At 43.4% G+C, this 24,345-nt stretch overlaps 1 protein-coding gene across 1 annotated transcript in view; it reads right to left on the bottom strand.

Annotated features, from left to right (window-relative positions):
- Window positions 1-24,345, bottom strand: part of LOC137323446 (contactin-associated protein-like 5) — a 630,151-nt gene that overhangs the window by 340,327 nt on the left and 265,479 nt on the right. Inside the window, exon 12 of the mRNA XM_067986920.1 lies at window positions 6,376-6,637. Within this exon, the coding sequence (XP_067843021.1) occupies window positions 6,376-6,637 (262 nt within the window). The remainder of the gene's footprint in view (window positions 1-6,375; window positions 6,638-24,345) is intronic.

The following is a 24,345-nucleotide window of genomic DNA, read 5'->3' as shown; positions in this document are numbered from 1 at the left end:
GTTAGAAAGATTGGGAGGGGCGAGGCCATGGAGAGATTTGAAAACAAGGATGAGAGTATTAAAATCGAGGCGTTGCTAGACCGGGGGCCAACGTAGGTCAGCAAGCAGAGGGGTAGTCAGCCCAGTGGAACACTGGATTTCTGCACTGTGTCACATCTCATAGGGACCAAAGGTAGGGGAGTCTATAACGAGGGGGCATAGATTTAAGGTGAGAGGGGAGAGATACAAAAGGGTCCAGAGGGGCAATTCTTTCACTCAAAGGGTGGTGAGTGTCTGGAACGAGCTGCCAGAGGCAGTAGTAGAGGCGGGTACAATTTTGTCTTTTAAAAAGCATTTGGACAGTTACATGGGTAAGATGGGTATAGAGGGATATGGGCCAAGTGCAGGCAATTGGGACTAGCTTAGTGATATAAACTGGGCGACATGGACATGTTGGGCCGAAGGGCCTGTTTCCATGTTGTAACTTCTATGATTCTATGATTCTATGATTCTATGACCTAGATCACGATCACATCCTCAGACAATATTTAAACTCAGACTTTCTTCTTAGCATTGAATTGCCTACACAGGCAATGTGTAAAGATGAAACAATGGATCATTGTTAATTCAGTAGGTTACAAGTCAGAGGATACCATCCGAAAACTGTGAATGATATTAAATAGGGGTGCAATATTAATTAAGGGGCACTGAACGAAAGAGGGGAAGAATAATACTAATATTATTAAATAAGAGAGCAACATTTTAAATGGGAGTCCAATATTAAATTGGGGTTCAACATTAAATAGGGGTTCAATTTTAAAATGGGTACAATGTTAAATGGGAGTGCAAAATTGTAAGTAGGGTACATAATTAAATAGTGGTTCAATATTAGATAGGGCTATGATATTAAATGGAGAATATTATTAAATAGGGGTGCAATATTATATAGGGATAAAATATTAAATATGAGTATAATATTAAAGTGGGTCAAATGATAGAATTCACTTTCAGAACTGGATTCGGAGAGGGTTGAAGATAAATACCTTTTCCTTTCTTTGTTGAGCCAGTCTTGTCGTTCAATAAGTTGTTATAAGTAATCTTATCTTGTGTGGTGTTTTCAAGTTTGTTTTGGTGTTCAAAGCACGAATAAACATAAACTGTAAAGACTTCTGAGAACAAACCATTTCACTAGCTGGTAATTATAGAGAGGAAAGCAGACATTCTCCCACTTTTTATTAGAGGAGTTTCAACCTGTCAGGTCTTTTCTTTTCCTTAGTTGATAACAAAGAAATCCCATAATAGCTCTATTTAGAGGCATAAATTATTCCTCCCGTGGGCCGCTATGTAATGGTTGTCATGGTGTTTAATTAGTTTAGCATCCACTTGACCAGATGCCTCACTGTATCTTTAAAGTGTAATGACATAAACCCAGGCTCACAGTGAGGCATGGCGCACACAAAGACATGGTTATGAGCTACTTAGGTAAGTCCTGGATAAGTCAAAATCTCTTTCAGCTCAACATTAGCAAAGCTGTAACCATCTTTTATTTCAGCTCCTGCAAGCACCTACATAGGACCATAGGAACAGGAGTCGGCCATTCAGCCCCTCAAGCCTGTTCGGCCATTCAGTTAGATCTTGGCTGATCTGCATCTCAACTCCATTTACCTGCCTTTGCTCCATATCCCTTAATACCCTTGGCTAGCAATAATCTATCGATCTCAGATTTAAAATTATTAATTGAGCTAGCATCGAGTCCTTTTTGTGGGAGAGAGTTCCACACTTCTACCACCCTTTGTGTGAAGAAGCGTTTCCTAACTTCTCTCCTGAATGGCCTGGTTCTGATTTTAAGGTTATGTCCCCTTGTCCTAGACTTCCCCACCAGCGGAAAAAAATCTCTCTTTATCTACCCTATCAATTCCTTTCAAAATCCTAAAAACCTCAATCAAATCATCCCTTAACCTTCTATATTCCAGGGAATACAAGTCTGGTTTATGTAATCTCTCTCCTCATAATTTAACCCTCGGAGCCCTGGAAATTTTCTGATGAATCTGTGCTGCACTCCTTCCAAGGCCAATGTATCCTTTCTAAGGTGCGGTGCACAGAACTGTACATAGCACTCCAGATGTGGTTTAACCAGGGCTTTGTATAGATGTAGCAAAACTTCCTCCCCTTTATATTCTAGCCCTCTCGATAAAAAGGCTAACATTCCTTAGACATTTTAATTATTTTTTGAACCTGACCACTACATTTTAGGGACCTGTGTACATTGACCCCTAAATCTCTTTGGACCTCCACTGTATCTAACTTTTCACCATTTAAAAAATACTCAGATCTATCCTTTCTCAGTCCAAAATGGATGACTTACCTGCGATGACATACACCTGCCACAGTTTTGCCCACACACTTAATCTATCAATGTAGAATCATAGAACCGTAGAATGGTTACAGTATGGAAGGCGGCCACTTGGCCCATCGAGTCCGTGCCAGCTCTCTGCAAGAGCAATCCAGTTAGTCCCACACCCCCGCCTTTTCCCCATAGCCCTGCAACTTTTTTCCCTTCAAATACTTATCCAATTCCCTTTTGAAGGCCATGATTGAATCTGCCTCCACCACCCCCTCAAGCAGTGCGTTCCAGATCACAACCACTCGCTGTGTAAAAAAATGTTTCCTCATGTCGCCTTTGGTTCTTTTGCCAAACACCTTAAACCTATGTCCTCTGGTTCTTGACGCTTCTGCCAATGGGAACAGTTTCTCTCTATCCACTCTGTCTAGGCCCCTCATGATATTGAACACCTCTATCAAATCTCCTCTCAATCTTCTCTGCTCCAAGGAGAACAACCCCAGCTTTTCCAGTCTATCCACGTAACTGAAGTCCTTCATCCCTGGAATCATTCTAGTAAATCTTTTCTGCACCCTCTCTAAGGCCTTCATATCCTTCCTAAAGTGCACTGCCCAGAATCGGACACAATACTCCAGTTGTGGCCGAACCAGTGTTTTATAAAAGTTCATCATAACTTCCGTGCTATGCCTCTATTTATAAACCCTAGGATCCCATATACTTTTTTAACCGCTTTCTCAACCTGCCCTGCCACCTTCAACGATTTGTGCGCATATAACCCCGGATCTCTCTGTTCCTGCACCCCTTTTAGAATTGTACCCTTTAATTTATATTGTCTTTCCTCGTTGTTCCTACCAAAATGTATCACTTCGCATTTCTCTGCATTAAATTTCATAAAACCAGCTGTACTTAAAGTAGATAAGTCACCCGGTCTGGATGGGATGCATCGTAGGTTGTTGAGGGAAGTAAGGGTGGAAATTGCAGAGGTACACTTTCAAGTTTTGAGTCATCTGCAAATTTTCAAATTGTGCCCTGTACACCCAAGTCCAAGTCATTAATACATATCAAGAAAAGCAGTGGTCCCAGCACCGACCTCTGGGGAACACCACTGTACACCTCCCTCCAGTCCGAAAAACAACTGTTCACCACTGCTCTCTGTTTCCTGTTACTTAGCCAATTTCTTATCCATGCTGCCACTGCCCCTTTTATTCCATGGGCTTTAACTTTGATGACAAGCCTATTATGCGGCACTTTATCAAACGCCTTTTGGAAGTCCATATACACTACATCAACTGTATTGCCCTCATCGACCCTCTCTGTTACCTCATAAAAAAACTCAATCAAGTTAGTTAAACACGATTTGCTTTTAACAAATCCGTGCTGGCTTTCCTTAATTAATCCACGCTTATCCAAGTGACTGTTAATTTTGTCCCGGATTATCATTTGTAAAAGATTCCCCATCACCGAGGTTAAACTGACTGGCCCATAGCTGCTGGGTTTATCCTTACACCCTTTTTTGAACAAGGGTGTAACATTTGCAATTCTCTAGTCCTCTGTCACCATCCCCGTATCTAAGGATGATTGGAAGGTCATGGCCAGTACCTCCTCAACTTCCACACTTACTTCCTGCTACATCCTGTGCTCAATCCCCCTGCCAAATTAGTTTAAACCCTCCCCCACAGCACTAGTGAACCTTCCCGCGAGGATATTGGTCCCAGCTCTGTTGAGGTGCAACCCGTCAGGCCTGTACCTCCCCCAGAACCGGTCCCAATGCCCCAGGAATCTAAAGCCCTCCCTCCTGCACCATCTCTCCAGCCACGCATTCACCTGCTCTATCCTCCTATTTCTATTCTCACTAGTCCGTGGCATGGGCAGTAATCCGGAGACTACTACCTTTGAGGTCCTGCTTATTAATCTCTTTCCTAGCTCCCTAAAATCAGCCTGCAGGACCTTATCCCTCTTTCTACCTATGTCGTTGGTACCGATATGAACCACAACTTCTGTCTGTTCACCCTCTCCCTTCAGAATGTTCCGCAGCCGCTCAGTGACATTCATGACCCTGACACCAGGGAGGCAACATACCATCCTGGAATCACGTCTGCGGCCTCAGAAATGCCTGTCTGTTCCCCTATCTTTGGAATCCCCTATCACTATTGCCCTCCCAACCTTTCATCCCCACCCCCGCCGCCCCATACAGCTGACCCACCCATGGCACCCTGGGCTTGGCTCTGGCTCTGGCTGCACTCCCCAGGGGAACCCTCTCCCTCACTAGTATTAATACCGGTCAGAGAGTGAGATGCACTCAGGGACTCCCGCACTACCTGCCTCGTCCTCCTAGTCTGTCTGGCAGTCACCCAGTCCCTCTCTGCCTACACTTTCTTAAGCTGTGGGGCGACCACCTCCTGAAACGTGCTATCCACGTAGCTCTCAGCCTCGCAGATGCACTGCAATGTCTCTTTGTAATTTTAATCTCCCGTCTACACTACTTACTATGCCACCAACCTTTGTGTCGTCGGCAAACTTGGCTTGATAGCTCTCTATTGTGTTATCTAAGTCATTGATAAAAATAGTGAATAGTCGAGGGCCGAGCACAGATCCTTGTGGGACACCACTAGTCACTTCCTTCCAATTCGAGTACATATCCATTTTCCCTACTCTCTGTCTTCTACTGCCTAACCAATCTCCTAACCAAGAATTTGCCTTCAATTCCATGAGCTTTCATTTTCACTAACAGTATCTTATGTGGAACCTTATTGAATGCCTTCTGGAAGTCCATATGAACTACATGCCTCTGTCCACAACTCCACCAACCACCCTAATTGCTCCACAAGCCAAATCCAGAGGTGGACAACGTTGCTGGCGAAGACTGATTTCACTGTGAGTCTAACTACTTTGTTGCTAAGATACTATACTAACGGTTTGAAAAGGAGGTGGAGTCTCTTTGGCCTTGTAATTATGAGATGGATTTTATGACCTGACCCTTCTGGCACAGTGCATCGCATATTGGGAGCTCATATCAGAATATGGGCTTGGAGCTCAGTGCACCATGCCTGATGTCCTGACATGTGATCCTCATTACATGAAGCTCTGCGAAGAGAGCTTTCATTCATTCCGGAAAAGGAGGAGCTAGATTTTACTCCCATCCATGGCCAGCGGATGGAAAATCAATTATCTTCTTGTTTTTAATGTGTCCCCCCTCCCCGATCTCCCCAACCACCATGGCTCAGTGGGCAACTGCACAGCCAAATGTCATACTGAGCCATGAGGCCAAGGAGGTCCCACGTTTGATTCCCAGATTGTGCTGAGTTTACTGATCTCAGCCGGTGTGACTGGTCAGAGCAGTAAAATTGGCCTCAACCCTCTAGGATAAGGAGCGAGATAAAAAAGAATCCTGCTCCTGATGATTGGCTGTTGACCCCTGTTGGAGACTCCATGTGAATGGATGCCAGATGAGCACAGTATTGAACTCTGCCGTGATGCTTTCAGAGTCAAATATCCTGCTGACACTCACTGCCCCGAGGCTCACGTAAAATAAACTATACCCCAGCGAGGAGGCACCTTTCACAACCACGGGCACTGTGGTATCCTGTATACAGTAGGTCCATCGCAGGAAACTGAGGCCATTCAACACACATTTTCAGAAACTTTCCACAAGTTAACCATAATCCAAGACAAATATCATTAGTCTGTCATCGTACTCTGTAATCATAATATTAAATTCAATACGATTCATAATAAATTAAATAAAAGCTAAGTATTAAAGAGGCACAGTTGTTCGCTGCAATTATTAATTCTGAATTGGCCTGGTATATTAGGTATTTTTAAAAAGAATTTAGATTAAAAAGCCACACACAGGTTGTGAGTCTATTCCGTTTTGAAGGGCAACAAAGAAAAGATCGCTTACCTTAGTCAGAAAAATACATTTTATGCATTGAAAAGTATTGATGTTTCCTGAGCGCAGTTTCTAAAATGATAAAAAATAAAAGCAAGGGATCCTCTCTATTTCTGTAAATCATTCTGCTGTCGTCACAGACAGCAGAATGAACTGTTGTAATTACCTGTTGTGATGTCAGCCTTGCTCCTTGATGATTTATGAACAGTTACTTTCAGTTTCCCATCGCCGAGGTGAATCTGCAGAGCTCCAGATGCTCTGTGAAGTTTACTGTACATCAGCAGGCCATCCTTGTTCCAGGTGCGGAATTGGAAGCTGACAGACAGCCCGTCCATTTGAGGCGTCCCCGGCAGCAGCAAGTAACTACTGGAAGCCATGAATGTGACCGGAACAATGCGCGGCTCCGTGCAGGAAAATGTCACGTTCCCCTGGGAATACAGAGAAAAATGCATGACAACCTAAAAGGGTTTATCAAAGATTTCAATGCCTTCTTTTGAAAGGTTCATGCAATTCATACCTATGCCAATGACCACATAACAGAACCTAAGCGGTAAATCATTCAACTGGTCAACATATCATCTGAAGTTCAGACGAACTGGAGAGAGGGAAATCGAGGTGAGTGACTCACTGTGGGAGAGTCAAAATTGTGAGAAGGTGGTTAACAGTGCTTTGCCATTGCATCTAATGGAAAACAACTGGTGGCAATTTTAACCTAGCCCGCCTTCGGGAAACAGACGGGATCGGGTGCAATGCTGGTTTTACGCCCCCCACCCCACCACACCCTCCCACCCCGATTTTACACTCCATTGAAGTCAATGGAGACTAATATTGGGCAGGGTGTAAAGTCTGCGTTCCACCCATTCCCATGAGATTCCCGACAGAAAGGTTAAGTTAGAATTACCCCCAATCTAACTCGTCATAAATTCATAATAAATCTTATTTCCTTTATGATTCTAATGGTGAATCCTGGGAAGAAAGGGCATTTTAAACTTTGGATCTTCCAGTCTAACTTACCTGACTTTTGCTGAATGTAGTGCAGCAGCTCAGGTCATGGGGTCCAATTACAAAGGAGTCATGGGGATTTGCCCCCACCCCTGCATATACTTGTTAATAAAACATACCTCATTAAGTGACAGCGAAACAGTTAGATACCAATACCTCCATGCAGAGTCACACAATTTATCCAAGATTAGATACTGTTAAGTTTAGTTTGATGCTGGTGACCTGCCAAGTGCACAAATGGAAGATTTAACAAGTCTAGGAATTATATGGAGACACACAACTGAGCTTTCCGAAAACCTCGAAAAATCAATGACTGCAGAGATATCCCTGAAGTTAAAACTGATAGCAAGTAAAGAGTAGCCAAAGTTCTTAGATTCTATGGTGGTGACGATCAGGACCTCTAGAGGCACAAGAAATGTCTTAAGAGATTTGCTTGTTTGGCAGCCAAGTCTCTAAGAGAAAACACAAATTATTATGTGTAGCTAGGAGAAAATGAATTGATCCATATTTTAAAGGTGGTTGTGTAGAATCAAAGGATTAACTGCTCTCATTATTAAATGATGGTCAACAGATGAAAGATGGAACAGCTGAGGATAACTGTGGTAGATGGTTTGGTGGCAGATCCTTATAGTGAATCCACTAACAAATGACAATTAGTGTGTTGCCAAATTAGAAGACGAAGACCTGGCAACGGATGTGAGACTCGCAAACAGCACCTGCAATTCATTTTAATCCCACACAAGACCAGCAGTAGGCAACTGAGGTAGGTAGTTTGGTATGTGCATGTGTGTCTATTCTGTGATCTGTACAGTCAGGTTGGACGTGTTTCATATTCTAGTTTCATCTTTCACATTTAGGGAAATTGTTACCAAAATCTAGTTGCTCAAAGCTTGAATATGAAAAGAGGGATGTGAAGGCATTAAACAGATGTTAAGTCAGCTAATATTATGGATAAGACAGCTGCTTTCCAGAGGCCACTGTATTCTTGAATAGAATTCCTATACCCTCCTGCAATTGTTAATTTCCAAAAACCAGGAAATCAAAGGGCCTTTAATTAGTGGAGTTAAAACCTGGCAGCATTCAGATATACTCTTATTTCACCAACAGATTAAAGGAAACAGAACACATTTATTTGTTCTTGTGAAACAGGAAATGTTGCTGTTCAAAGTTTCTGTAATAAAGGGATGCCAAAGGAGAAACAGAGCTCTACACTAGCAATCAGCAGAGGGCCACAGCATCTATTTGAAAAGCCTGTGTACTTTCTGAGGCACCAATTTCCCCTCAAGGTGTAGAATTTCCACTTGGTGGAGTTTCATTCCAGGAATTTGAAGTGAATGAACCAATGGAGACTCCCAGCATCTGTACATCAACCCAATGAACTCGAACGGGTACATTTATTACTGAATGTCAGAGTAGAGGAATGTAGTAGGATCTATATAACCATTCGGATAGCGGATGTATCTTTTATTTTTTCTAATTTCTCAGATTATTGCCTCCTTTTGTCTTGCACCATTTACACTTCTGTCATTTAATCATCTCCTGTCCTCCATCTAGTCACAGGCCATGTGTTTTCTCACGCCCCCTTTTCCCTGACGCTTTCTAACTTTCTCTAGAAAATGATTTTAAAAACAACTACTGGGAGATTGCTTTTGAAAAGAAAGCATTTGACAAATGGATTTCAAGTTTTGAATTTGAGGACAGGACAGTTACTCAATACTGCAAAGAAAGAAATGAACCAACCTGAATTGCAGCTCAAATGATGGCAGCTACTACAGAATTGGAATAGACACTTGTAGTGATTTCAGAATATTTGGCTGTTCCAAGAAGGAACTAGCCAAAATGGACCCCCAATAGATTAGTACATTACAACAACTTGCATTTAACGTAGTAAAACTTCCCAAGGCGCTTCACAGGAGCGTTTTCAGACAAAATTTGACATCGAGCCACATAAAGAGATATTAGGACAGGTGACCAAAAGCTTGGTCAAAGAGGTAGGTTTTCAGAAGCAACATAAAGGAAGAGAGAGAGGGAGAGAGGTGGAGAGGTTTAGGGAGAGAATTCCAGAGCTTAGGGCCTAGGCACCTGAAGACACGGAATTGGGGATGTGCCAGAGGTCAGAATTGGAGGAGCGCAGAGATCTCATGTGGTTGTAGGGCTGGAGGAGGTTATAGAGATAGGGAGGGACACGGCCATGGAGGGATTTGAACACAAGGATGATCATTTTAAAATTGAGGCCTTGCCAAACCAGGAGCCAACGTACGTCAACGAGCACAGGGGTGATGGGTAAACGGGACTTGGTACGAGTTAGGATACGGGCAGCAGAATTTTGGATGAGCTCGGGAAATAAATAATAAGGTATATTTTCACTCCCCCAAGTTAGTTATGAAAAAAGAACAACTACAGGTAACTAGATGTCAATGCCTTGTAATTGGGCTCTTTGAATACCAGTGCCTGAGCACCTATTGTGTTCATATGAAATTCCCCTGTTTGTTATTTTAACAGAGTTGCTAAACCATTTTTTTAAAACTGAGTTAGCATCTCTAACAAAATAGCGAACAAAGGAATTTCACACATATGTGATAAGTGCTTTTCACATTAATATTTGAAGAGTCTAATTTCAAGGCGTGAGTTGAACATGTTTTCTTCAAAAACAAAAGCAAAATACTGCGGATGTCAGAAATCTGAAATAAAAGCAGGAAATGCTGGAAACACTCAGCAGGTCAGGCAGTGGAGAGACTAGAGTTAAGGTTTAAAGTTGATGACCTTTCAGCAGAACAATTCTGATGGAACTGACTAGATTTATAGCAGGTGGCCCCAATCCGCCAATCCCATCTCTTCTTCTGAGGTCAGCACAAGTGAAAGGCAGGTGTATGAAGTGCCTGCCTGCATTTCCAGCAGAACTTGTTCTCCTAAAAAAGGAACTCGCATTGATATGGCGCTTATTCATGACTTCAGGACAGCCCAAAGCATTTCACAGCCAATGACGTACTTTTGAAGTGCAGTCGTTGTTGTAGTGTAGGAAAGCACAGCGGCTCAGCAAGGTGCCACAAAGAGCAATGAGATAATTGACCAGTTGGTCGAGGGACAAGTATCGGCTAGGACACTGGTAGAATTCACCTGTTTATCTTTGAAAAGTGCAATGGAATCTTTTACGTCCACCTGAGAGGGGAGATAGGGCCTCAGTTTAATGTCTCATCCAAAAGACACCACCTCCATCTCTGGAGTGGGGTTTGAACCCATGAATTTCTGGCTCAGAGGCAAGAATGCTGCTTTAAAGGTTGGGGAAACGTTAAGGGATTCTACTGAGAAACCAGTGGGCAACACGATTAAGTCCCAATTATTCCTTTGATCAGCACAAATCTACCTACAGACAGATAAAATTCACCCTCCCCTCCCCTGTCTGACATGCGCTGCAGCAGTCCCTTCCCATAGAGTTTAACATGCCCTCCACTATGGCTAATTACCGTTACTAGTATGAAAATACCTATATTTATTTAGTGGTAACTGCTAGCAAGACTTGGTAGACTGAGGTTTTTTCTCAAGTTTTCATATCAACTTGTTTCTTGAACTCAAAACTCAACAAGTAATTGGAGACGGTGAGGACCACTTCAAGTTGGCATGGTAATGATTCACTTAACCGATCTGCTAACTCTTATCATGAATTAAGCAGTACGTCAAAATATTTTGGAGGCAGCAACCATCAAAAATTGGGCTACTGTGCGTAAGTGTCGTGATGTTAAGGAATACCCAGGTGTTTCTGACACCAACAACGGATGCGGAGAACTGTCACGTTTGACAAAGTGGTTGATGCCAAAGAACAGCAGATGCCCAACACGACTATGCTCTGGAAAGTGTACTGCCTGCCAAAGCAGTCGATGTTGTGGATGACCAAATGACTTGTAGCATTGCAAGAGATCGAGAATGACGTTCCATCTGTCTATTGACAACGTGCATTTGTTTTCTCCCACTGTTCTACAATGCCGACCATGAATATGTGCAAATTATGACAGACGTAGCATATTTCTTTAAATCCCTAAACAAACGTTTTGTTCTCCGCGACATCAGAGTCAGACCTAATCAGCCTCACTATTTTTCAGAGTAAGATTTACAGTTTCGGAAACAATCGTCGCTACGAGTGAGCAAGGCTTATTATTACAAATTGATGGGAGCAGCTCGGCAGCTCTTCTTGGGTGAAAAAAAGTTTATTATGAAGAGAGATTTGTAACAATGAGGTTCAAGAGTTCAGTTGAATGGAATCATAATGTGCCTCATTCTTTGAGCTGTTGAAATCTCATTGCTGTTAGTCACTGATGTTTGTATCAGTGGTTTAATGCAGGCCAGGCAATGATTCTTAGGCATTATTTAAGTACCTTTTGAAAATATAAGTACAGTACTTTTGGGAGGCAGCCAAACAGTACATTATGGACAGCTCCTACTGCTGATCCTATGAGAACCAAGAAGTGCAGCTTTTAAACATTCTTGACAGCATTCTCAGTAAACGTATCTTGGCAAGAAATCAATATGCCATTAATTCAATTCATGTTTAAGAAGGCAAGGAATTACTGGTTTCTAACAGCATTAGCTAAAAAAAAGCAATTTAAAGAGTGAAAAATTAATCTCTTGCTCTTTGATTCCAGCTGCCAGTTTTAAAATCCCTATCCCTGATGTCTCATGTCCAATCTCGGAAACTTCACTGGAAAGTTGATAACATCTTTCAGCCCCTTCCCCGTTTCTCTGGCTCCGACCGAACATGCTGACAGGAGCAGCAGACACACACCGAATGTCGGAGATTGGTCATAGGGGTCAGAAGCAGGAAAGCAAGGGGGAATGAGCGGCCGGAGATGAAAAAAAAAATCACACGTACCTAGTGAAGAAAAGGACTCATCAGTGAAGCAGTGGGCATGCACACTGGGAGAAATACAGGCGTGCTGAAGGGGTGGAGAGGCATGTCAAGGACAGCAATTTGTACCAAGGGAAGAGCGGGCATGTTAGGAGAATGAGGAAGAACATTTTGGGGGCAGCGGTAGGCCTGCTGGGGATCAAGAGGAGAGGCCAAGGGATTCTACTGAGACACCAGCGGGCAACATTGCTTCCACTGATTGTTCCCTTGATCAGCACAAATCTACCGACAGGCAGATAAAAGTAATAATTAGGAGCCAACTAATTAGCATTATAAATGAGATAACGAGGGACCACTGTATGCACTATCATGTGCCTAGATAATGAACTGGATTTTCATGACACACACATTAATTACAAATTCTGCTTAATCAAAAGACATTTGTCTCATAAAGCTTCTTACGCTAAATTGCAACATTATTGGCCCTGAATTTCTACTTAGGGCGCAATTGGCAATTAGGCGCAAATTGTGCCCGAAAATTGCGCTGACTGGGTTTTTTATTGCAAGTTTCCGTTAAAATGTATTGAGAATCACAAATGTAAAATCTTAAATGAATCAGCGCAATCCGGCAGCTTAACAGAGCATAGTCGTTTTATTGCACTAAAAAATCTTCATTGATGTATTTAAGATGTATTTAAGAGTGGTAATGTGATGCCGCTTTATTAATACAGCTGAAAACAGGTTTATCACAAACAATAAGCATTTTAATAAGTGTCCAGTCCTCCACCTGTGAGTAACATGATTTAAAATCACTGAAAATGACTTAAAAAAACTATACTGAACCGTTTACTAGTTTCATTGGTGTACACTAGTCAGTTTATGAGTAAATTAAATATTTTTTAATATTTAAAAATGATTAAAACGTGCCTACTGGTGCCTGTGCGCCTAAGAGAATGAGCTTAATTTGAAGACCCTCGTTGAACGGCCACAGGGCGGGCGCAGTCAGTGGAAACTCACCATCCTCGTTATTTTGTTCGGGAGGCGTGGCCAGTTTTGTGGGAGGGACTGGTTTCAGTGCAATGATTTTTGAGCCAGGGCAAAAGGTCAGGGAAACTCGAATTACGCTGGGTGTAGATTGTACTCAGCTTAATTTGAGTTTCTGCGATGTATTGCGTTGATTCGGCCGACAACATCCCGGCTGTAGCGCTGAAGACTTGTGCTCCAGAACTAGCCGCACCTCCAGCCAAGCTGTTCCAGTACAGGTACAACACTGGCATCTACCTGACAATGTGGAAAATTGCCCAGGTATGTCTTGTCCACAAAAAGCAACACAAATCCAATCCGGCCAATTACCGCCTCATCAGGCTACTCTCAATCATCAGCAAAGTGATGGAAGGTGTCGTCGACAGTGCTATCAAGCGGCACTTACTCAACAATAACCTGCTCACCGATGCTCAGTTTGGGTTCCGCCAGGACCACTCGGCTCCAGACCTCATTACAGCCTTGGTCCAAGCATAGACAAAAGAGCTGAATTCCAGAGGTGAGGTGAGAGTGACTGCCCTTGACATCAAGGCAGCATTTGACCGAGTGTGGCACCAAGGAGCCCTAGTAAAATTGAACTCAATGGGAATCAGGGGGAAATCTCTCCAGTGGCTGGAGTCATACCTAGCACAAAGGAAGATGGTAGTGGTTGTTGGAGGCCAATCATCTCAGCCCCAGGACATTGCTGCAGGAGTTCCTCAGGGCAGTGTCCTAGGCCCAAACATCTTCAGTTGCTTCATCAATGACCTTCCCTCCATCATAAGGTCAGAAATGGGGATGTTCGCTGATGATTGTACAGTGTTCAGTTCCATTCCCAACCCCTCAGATAATGAAGCAGTCCGAGCCCGCATGCAGCAAGACCTGGACAACATCCAGGCTTCAGCTGATAAGTGGCAAGTAATATTCGCGCCAGACAAGTGCCAGGCAATGACCATCTCCAAAAAGAGTCTAACCACCTCCCCATGACATTCAAAGGCATTACCATTGCCGAATCCCCCACCATCAACATCCTGGGGGTCACCATTGACCAGAAACTTAACTGGATCAGCCACATAAATACTGCGGCTTCATGAGCAGGTCAGAGGCTAGGTAATCTGCGGCGAGTGACTCACCTCCTGACTCCACAAAGCCTTTCCACCATCTACAAATCTACAAGGCACAAGTCAGGAGTGTGATGGAATACTCTCCACTTGCCTGGATGAGTGCACCTCCGACAAGAATCAAGAAGCTTGACACCATCCAGGACAAAGCAGCCCACATGATTGGCACCCCATCCACCACCCTAAACATTCACTCCCTTCACCACTAGCGCACTGTGGCTGCAGTGTGTACCATCCACAGGATGCATTGCAGCAACTCACCAAGGCTTCCTTTGACAGCACCTCCTAAACCTACAGCCTCTACCACCTAGAAGGACAAGGGCAGCAGGCACATGGGAACAACACCACCTGCACGTTCCCCTCCAAGTCACACACCATCCCGACTTGGAAATATATCGCCGTTCCTTCATCGTCGCTGGGTCAAAATCCTGGAACTCCCTTCCTAACAGCACTGTGGGAGAACCTTCACCGCACGGACTGCAGCGGTTCAAGAAGGCGGCTCACCACCATCTTCTCAAGGGCAATTAGGGATGGGCAATAAATGACGGCCTTGCCAGCGACGCCCACATCCCATGAACGATAGAGCTGAAAAAGCCAGTGCAATCTAGTGGAAACCCAGGGCCATTTTATTTATGAATTGCAATTTTTACTTGGGAAATATTGAGCTAACATTGTCAAGAATTCTATATCATTTTCCATTTTTACACAAGGTGTGGCCTTTCAAGATGACTAAATAACTTTTCAATTCCAAGATAAATAATAATGACAATACTTGCACTTGTATAATCTCAAATGTGTATTTCACAATGAATTATGTTAAATATGTGTTAACTCTGGAAAATATCCCGTATATATTCATGTACAGGATCCAACTGATATTTTTGGTTCAAAAATTTCCAGATGCATTCCTAGTTGTCCTAAGAAGGTAGTGGTGGGACTTCTTCTTGAACCGCCGATAGCGGTTTGATACGACTGAGTGGCTTGCTAGGCTACTTCAGAGGGCAGTTAAAAGTCAGCCACGTTGGAGTCACATATAGGCCCAGACCGGGTAAAGACGGCAGGTTTCTTTCACTAAAGGACATTAGTGAACCAGTGGTCACTTTTACTGATACCAGCTTTTTATTTCCAGATTTGTTTAACTAAATTCAAATTCACAAACTACCATGGTGGAATTTGAACTCACATTCTCTAGTTTATTAGTCCAGGCCTCTGGATTACTAGTTCAGTCCTCTGCCTGGTTGATAGCTAAAGGCACTAATAGTGTTCTTGCCTCACTTACTTGCATGTTTCCTATTGGAAATCTTACAGCTAACTTTCCACCACGCGGACCCACATGGGGTTGAGTTTCCCCTTACTGCGCTCGGGCATTTTGGACCCCCTGGGTGAAGCACATGGAGGAAAATCAGATGGAGAAGATCACATGCCTGTAACAGAGCCCATCCAATGGATGGGAAATCAGCCGGGGTCCCTTAAGGGCAAACAATCCTTCCTGCCTCGTTTCTCTTTACTTGCTAAGCCCTGGCAATCAAATACACCCAAGCACAACAAGGAAATCTTATTGTAGACAGTATGGGTTGAGGAAATAATTACATGCATTTCTAGAGTGAGAAAGAATTGGAGATATAGTGAGAAGAAGGTTAGGTGTGATTGACCAATTAAAAAGGGGCAGGCTTATGAGGCGTAATGGGCATTTCTCAATCCTAAAGATTTTTATTTTTTTTAATAATTATTATATTATCGAAGATGATCTCTTGAATCTGTGTATCTGTATCCCTATTTCTAGCTCTCTCTTGCCATCTCTCTTCGCCCCCCCCCCACCCCACTCCGTTGTTACCCCTTCCCCCCTCTCTCTCTGTCTCTGCTTCCTTTACTTCGGGTGCTCATGTACTTTGAGGAGCACTGACTTTAGGTCAGGACAGGGATTCTGTTTAGAATTATCTACTTTACACAGTCGATGGTGAATAAATGAAATAGATTACCCGGGGGGGGTAGAAAGTGTCGGCAAATTCACTTGTATATACTTAGCATGAGGGATATGACAGATGGAAAATGTACTTTTTGAACATTAGACCAAAACAATTTATTCCAACCCTGTATATTGTTATGTTTTCCTCTGATCTGGAAGTATCCACATAAATAAGAATATTAACTGATATGAAATCAAATAGTGGAACACTTGATGTAAAAGATTGAACGTGACTTTTATGCTAGGCATCAAACTACTGAAGATCATTTGTGCCTATGTACAAGTCATATCCTCAGGTTCACACATTACAATAGCCTGGCAAGGTTGCAACTCATCCACTAATTTTACAGTATCAAGTTGGCTTGAAAGAGACTGCCCTAGAGAGTGACCCACAGAGAGAAGACAAATATATTTAGCTCTAAAAGAGCTTGTCACAGCATCTTCTGGGACAACATATGGGGTTTCTGCTTATTCATCAGGATTAGTGTTAATTTTCCCTAGGAAATAAAAACAGCAGGCCTCATTCACATTAAATCATTTATGATTGGGAATCACATTTATTTATATTACAGCGACCTTCCACAAGGTGTCAAGGGAAAAAGAATTTCATAGACAGAGGTCTGTTTCTATTTTGTAGATAGAAGTCCGTTTCTATTTCACAGATAGAAGTCCGTTTCTATTTGTGCCAAAGAGTCAGGAAGTTGATAGCTGCAGTTTCAGAAAGGTCACTCAACATTGTGATCAGGAATCCTGTTAACCAAGAGTTAGCATATTTTGCACCACTTGTTGTTTCCTATTCAAAATTTAGTTGGCATCAATGCATTCAGCAGGACATCAAGGATCTGCTAGAGCTCATCCAAACAAGGAGGATACTGAACTATCTCTGTTGAAAATTTCAAAACTGAGATAGATTTTTGTTAGGAAAGGGTATTAAGGGTTACCGAACCAAGGCGGTTAGATGGAGTTAAGCTATAGATCAGCCATGATCTAATTGAATGGCCAAACAGGCTCGAGGGGCTGAATGGCCTACTTCTCTTCCTATGTTCCTCTGGGTATTTGCCCCGCCTTCTGCAATTGACGGGAATCTCACTGGAGGCTCACTCTTTATCATTCAGATTCTGATCTATTTTAAAACTTTCCTTAGTCCTAGCTCACTTGAAGCATCTCTTGAAGAGCTTCTCCACAATCTCAGCCATTTCACCATGTTTCCTTTGCTGCATCTGATGACACCGATCTCTTTAGTGTCCATTCCTAGCTTTAAGTTGCCTTCAGTGCTATGCCGAGTTCTGAATGAGCCAGGGAAGTGGGTACTTCCGGCCTTGGGAATGATCCCCCGCCCAGCTTTGCCCTCCTGATATTTGCCTTGTAAGGGGTGGCAGAGGTTCTGTCTCTTACAAGGCATGCTGGAAACTCCCAGACAAGGTAGAGAACTGGCACAACCATTTTCTATAGGGTTCTGCCAGTCTCCTGCCATAACTCCACTGGGAGACTGAGGATTTTAGGGGCTCTTTATCAGTGAAGGTATTATAGAAACAAACAGCTTAATTTCTTTGTTAATATAGCGGAGAGAGGGAGCTTTTACAAACAGAGGAAAAATAAAGGGTCTGGGAGGGAGACCATAACCATGAAAAACACAACCTCCATTTTCTCTTAGGATTCTTGGTTTGTTAAATGTCCTCGTTGATTAGCACTGAAATCAAACAAAAACAATGCAAAGCGCACTCGACCCCCAGTTATGCAATCGCTGTAATTTACAACAGTGACTACATTTCAAAATTACTTCAATGGTTGTAAAGCGCTTTGGGACCTCCTGAGGTCACGTAAGGCTCTATATAAATGCAAGTCCTTTTTCTCTTTTACTTGAGCGGAAGGAATGAAATGCGCTGCAAAAATAAAAATGGAACAATTACCACCTGGGAGGAAAGAATGACAGCTTTATCCAAATAAAGTTCCAACTACTACACAACGAAACCTACCTAATCTACATATTATTACAGATCTTGTGCAGGATATTCACTTCCTGTCCACAAACCTTACTTCCTGTTGTCATGATTTTCTATCAACATTTACTATTGTAAATTGCTATGTCAACATTTCCCATTCAGTTTTGCCATGTCAGCGGTTATGATGTTGTTATAGGCGCTGGCCACTAGGTGGCTCTGTGGAGTCAGTTTATGAAGCATCTTTCTCCCAACTCTGTCACCAACTTGAATATAAATAACTTTATATTCATCAGCTGACTGTGAGGAATTTAACAGTAACAAATTTTACACTAAGGCAGCCAATACTTGAACCCACTGTTGCCTACCTCGGGGAAATAAATAGACCATTTCTATGGAATTTGGATAATCCATGAAACTAAAATGGATGCGTCTGTTGGGGTGGATATTAAAGATTGCACGGCATTATTCAAAGAAGAGCAGGAGGTTTTCTCGGTCTCTAAGCTGTCATACCCCCCTCGAACAACCGCATCAAAAATAGATCATCTCATTTGGTGTTTATTGGATCTTGCTATGCTCAAAATGTGTGCTGTTTGCCTCCATGACAACAACCACTGCATTCCAAAGTAGTTCATTGCAGATGTAGTGCTTTGAGACATTTCTGAGAGACATGAAAAGATATATAAATTGAAGACTTCTTTTTCATTGGGTAGATCTGAATCCTAATTCTGATAGAACATCTGGACTAATATAGTTTATCAACATATGAACAGTCAGGACCTAGAAAAAAAGCACCAAACATACATCCTCCTCTCTTATTCTGTGGAACGTATAAGGCACACATGTCTATGGTCCTCTTCCCTGAAACATTTATTCCACTTGCTATTGGGGCAGCTCTAATAAATCATTATTATTAGAATGAAGTCTGCAAACGTCTCTACTGAAGATGTGACATGCTCTATATCTCTTTGAAGGCCAAAGCAGAAGAAATTGAATTATAAGCAGAGACTGCAGTCAAAGAATTGAAACACAATATTTAAGACAATTCTATGAAGAATATTCCGTTAAACCAAATTTATGCACAGTGTCAAACAGATAAATCTATTCAATATTATCAAAGACTTTTTCAGTATCTGGGACTAGTGTGAAGGAGCTCCCCAGACTCAATGCAAATGATGAAAGGATCAAACATCTTTTTTAATGAGAAGATTTTTGGGTTAAGTTCAAGCTGGATACGTTAATCAGATAATACACAAGATCTGTTGGAGACCTGACAGTTCTAAGGATCCACAATAATTCTTAAAAACATTCCAAACGTCAGAAAGTCAGAAACCAAAAAGAACATTCGACCCTTTTGCCACCTCCAGGGTTGACTTTTCTAATGCCCTCCTAGCTGTCCTCACCTGTTGAGCTCTACCCTAAACAAACTCCAGCTCATCCAGAACTCTACCTCCCACATTATCCTGTAAAACAACAACAACTTGCATTTATATAGCGCCTTTAACGTAGTAAAAGGTCCCAAGGTACTTCACAGGAGCAATTATCAAACAAAATTTGACACCGAGCCACATAAAGAGGTAACAGGACAGGTGACCAAAAGCTTGGTCAAAGAGGTAGGTTTTTAAGGAGCGTCTTAAAGGAGGAGAGGTCGAGTGACGGAGAGGTTTAGGGAGGGAATTCCAGAACTTAGGGCCTAGGCAGCTGAAGGCGTGGCTGCCAATGGTGGAGCGATTAAAATCGGGGAAGCACAAGAATTGGAGGAGCGCAGAGATCTCGGAGTGTTGTAGGGCTGGAGGAGGTTACAGAGATAGGGAGGGAAGAGGCCTTGGAGGAATTTGAAAACAAAGATGAGAATTTTAAAATTGAGGCATCCCCAGACCGGAAGCCAATGCAAGTCAGCGAGTACAGGGGTGATGGGAGAATGGGACTTGATGCGAGTTAGGATACGAGCAGCAAAGTTTTGGATAAGCTCAACTTTACAGTGGGTAGAAGATGGGAGGCTGACCAGGAGAGCATTGGAATAATCCAGTCTCGTGGTAACAAAAGCATTGATGAGGTTTTCAGCAGCGGTTGAGCTGAGGCAGGGGCGGAGATGAGCAATATTACGGAGGTGGAAGTCGGCGGTCTTGGTGATGGGGCAGATATGTGGTCGGAAGCTCATCCCAGGGTCAAATAGGAAAAAGTGCCTTCCATCTCTGCCCTCACTGATCTCCACTGGATCCTTATCCCCCAAGTTAGGAACTCTCTTCCACAAACTGCAATTGATACTAGCTCAATTGCTAAATTTAAATCTGAGATAGATAGCTTTTTGGCAACCAAAGGTATTAAGGGATATGGGCCAAAGGCGGGTATATGGAGTTAGATCACAGATGAGCCAGGATATTATCAAATGGCGGAGCAGGCACGAGGGGCTGAATGGCCTACTCCTGTTCCTATGTTCCAAAGTACATTGGTTTCAAACTCCTTGCCTTCCTTTGCAAATCTCTCCCTGGCTTTGCTCCACCTAACTTCTGCAATTTCCTCCTTACACTTTTCTGAGCCTAGACTATTCCAGTGCTGTTTCACTATTGGGGACAGAGTTGTCAATTATCCCACTCCTGAACTCTGGGACTCTCTTTCTACACTCCTCTACCTTTCTACTTTTTAATCCACCTTCAAAAACCTCTAGAAAACCTATCTCTTGAACCACGCCTTGTTTCTGCTGTTCTTAAAGTTAGTTTACAAGGTGGACTCACAGAATTACATAGAAATTACAAGAATGGAAACAGGACGATCGGCCCAACCAGTCAATGTTGGTGTTTATTTTCCACACGAGCAGTAGTCCTAATCACATGTGCCCACCTTGTCCCCATATCCCTTTATCCCATTCCCCTTCAACTACAAGTTACTTTCATTTCCCCTCAGCTTTGGTTGCCTATAAGATAGTCTACTATCTTATTTCAACTGACCAATAGGCCGGCGGCTACATTAGAGGGTGGGTTACTCAATTAAGAGACAGGAATCCGAACCTGATTTTCAACAAGAGGTAAGAGCTAGAAACAATGAGAAAAACGCCCAGAGAAGAGGGCCCCTTTGTGCACTGCTCAAAAGCACCATCAGCTGAAAGGGATTGAGCATTAGTGGAGATGTCTGCATTGTTTCACTGTCCTCACTGAGAACAATAGGAAGAATGTAGGCATCTAACTGAAGGGTGGAAACAGAGGAATAATGGCAAACAGAGAACAAAGAGTATCATAGAATCATAGAAAGTTACGGCACAGAAGGAGGCCATTTGGCCCATCGTGTCCGTGCCTGCCGAAAAAAGCTATCCAGCTTAATCCCACTTTCCAGCACTTGGTCCGTAGCCCTGTAGGTCACGGCACTTCAAGTGCACATTGAGGTACTTTTTTAAATGAGTTGAGGGTTTCTGCCTCTACCACCCTTTCAGGCAGTGAGTTCCAGACCCCCACCACCCTCTGGGTGAAAAAATTCCTCCTCAGCTCCCCTCTAATCCTTCTACCAATCACTTTAAATCTATGCCCCCCGGTCACTGACCCCTCTGCTAAGGGAAATAGGTCCTCCTTATCCACTCTATCTAGGCCCCTCATAATTTTATACACCTCAATTAAATCTCCCCTTCAGCCTCCTTTGTTCCAAAGAAAACAACCCCAGCCTATCCAATCTTTCCTCATAGCTAAAAATAGCATGTATCCAATTTTTCCAACCTTTCAGTCAGTGTGCTGCCTGTCAAAATGGATGATGTTAACAATGAGCTAATGCATAAGAAGAGCAGAGGAGATTGGATAAGTTGGCTATCCAAATGATTCTGATTCTCCAGAAGATGAAGGCTAACAATTATAGGATCACAGAAAGAATGCCAGATAAAAGCAAGAGACCGCACTGACCTGTTGAAAGAAGGTATTCTTCAGCTCACTGAATTGTTCATTATCAACAACACCATCATTAGCACTCACTTTCGTCCTCTTTTTTTTGGCAGCTGTCCAAGATTTTTAACAGATCAGTCATGGCTTATATTAATGCTTCGCTAATGACCAACTCCACCGTGAGATCCGGAAAAGAATGTTTGCCACCTGCTGCCCTAATGCACTTATAATACTCATAAGCTCAATGAGAGCGTCCCCGCTCCATTTTAATAGAACATTTCTGGTTCAAATAGCATCTTATTTTCTCTTTATTTAATTATTGTCCAGTTTTAAGTCAAACGTCTGCTCTGTTTTAAATGGAAACCAAGAGGGGCAAATTTAGCAAGGCTGCACCGCCGGGGTGGAGCCTTTCCCCAAACCCAGCCTCCCACCACTCCTCACGCCATCCCAGCCTGTTCTATCTGCTCCCTGAGAACCTTGAGCCCAGCCTCACGCCCACTCTGTTCATGTTTGGGTGGCAGGATAATGTTGCAGGATCTGAGTCATGGGCACAGCGATGACCCCACCATGACAGTTTGGCCTTATGTTCGGCCTGTGAACAACCCTGCAGAGGACTCACTAGGAGCTCAGAATACTCCTCCCACACGCTCTGACATGTTGCGGACACACCCTGACAGGCAGTCCAAGGCATTCAGCCACTGCTGGCGTAGGGAAAGCATTTTTCTTTTAAAGGTTGGTCCCCTAAAGTCTGCATTTCTGTCTTCTTCAGCAGAGCTCGGACGCGAGCTTGCCCTCCCGGACTGTCCTTTCCACCTGCACCCGCTCCTGCTCACTTTTAATCAGGGAATCACTGTGTGCTGACTCCTCTAGCTCTGGAGTGCGGATTTATGTGCTGGTGCAAGAGCAAGTGATGGTGAATCTTCTGGAGGTTTCTCTCCCTCAGTCTGTGCAGCGGCAGGGCCCAACATATCTGCTGGACCTGGAAAAGAGGCAGAGGAACAGGATGGCAAGGGTAAGCAGTAGCACATTGCAGCACTAGGGGTTGTCATGCTGAGTATATGAGTGTGTGTGTGTGAGAGAGAGAGAGAGAATGGGTGAGTGAGAGAGTTAAGCCGAAAGAGAGGAGAGGGACGATGCCCAAGCACCCTGCGGTGCATTGCATTCCCTTGATGCCAAGTATGTTGATGACCATTTGTCTCAGATTCTGAAATATAGAGGGACCTCCTCCTGATCTTGAACTCCCCTTTCAGTTGTCCGCCAGCTGCTTCTGAAACAAGAATGACAGTGAGTTAGTGCGTGCCCAGTTGGAGGGTTTCGAATCTGTGTGAGGCATCTTAGCTCGCTGAGAGGAAGAAGCAGCAACTGTGGCCAAGGGGTGGGGGAGAGTGCAGCTTTGAGGGCAGTAGCAGGTCACAAGTATGTAAGTGCAAGCACAAGGTGGTGTAGTGACGTATCGGTTGTAATTGTAGGAAAACATGGGAAGCAGGTGAGGGAAGGATGGATAATGCTGGGATAAATTAAGAGTGGTGCAGGACGATACAGAGATGTGAAGCGGAATCTTACCTTGGCAGTCCTGGTGAGGTCATTACATTTCTTCCTGCACTGCAGCCTCGTCTTTGGAACAATGCTGCTGTCATTGACTTGCTCAGCCCCCTTCTCTCCATCGCTGCTGGAAAATCTGATGGGCACCACCGCCCATCGGAGGGAACGAGGATCTTGCTCCTGTTGCTCAGTTACTCCACGAGGACTTCCATGGATGCATCAGAGAATCGCAGGTTCTGGATGATGTAATGCTTCAATAACTTGTTCGCCACTGACCACCTTTTGAAACATCGCCTCCCATTTAAGGGGGGCTGCAGTCTGCCTTTAAGTAGCAGCCACCCCTCCAGATCTCCTGCCCTCCCAATCGACGAGCTGCCATATAGGGCGCACGATTGGGACCGGCAGCTCGCCGATCACATTAAAAGGAGGCCCTACCACGAAAATTGATCAGGCCTCCTGCCAACTGCATTGGGTTTGCGGCACATATGCCCTGTCCACGTCAATTTGTCCGATAGACATGATGGCCTGGAGTTTCCACTTTGATTGCAATCAGCATTTGGGCGCAAATTGCGATCAAAAGTTGCGCTGGCAGAAATTACGCCGAGTGTCCTCTAAAATGCATCAACATAATCAGAAACAGTAAAATCTGCCATGAATCAGCGCAATTTGGCAGCTTAACAGAGCGTAAACTTTTATTCTTTTCTGCAACGAAAAAATTCATAGATGCATTTAGGAGATGTTTTTAAGAGTGGTAACCTTGTGCAGTTTTATTAATACAGCTGACAACGGGCTTGTGACTAAAAATAAGTATTTTAATAAAGATGTCGAGTCCTCCGCCTGTG

The sequence above is a fragment of the Heptranchias perlo genome, chromosome 7 (assembly GCF_035084215.1).
Source record: "Heptranchias perlo isolate sHepPer1 chromosome 7, sHepPer1.hap1, whole genome shotgun sequence".
Classification (NCBI taxonomy): Eukaryota; Metazoa; Chordata; class Chondrichthyes; order Hexanchiformes; family Hexanchidae; genus Heptranchias; species Heptranchias perlo.
This window is presented reverse-complemented; position numbering and strand designations above follow the sequence as displayed.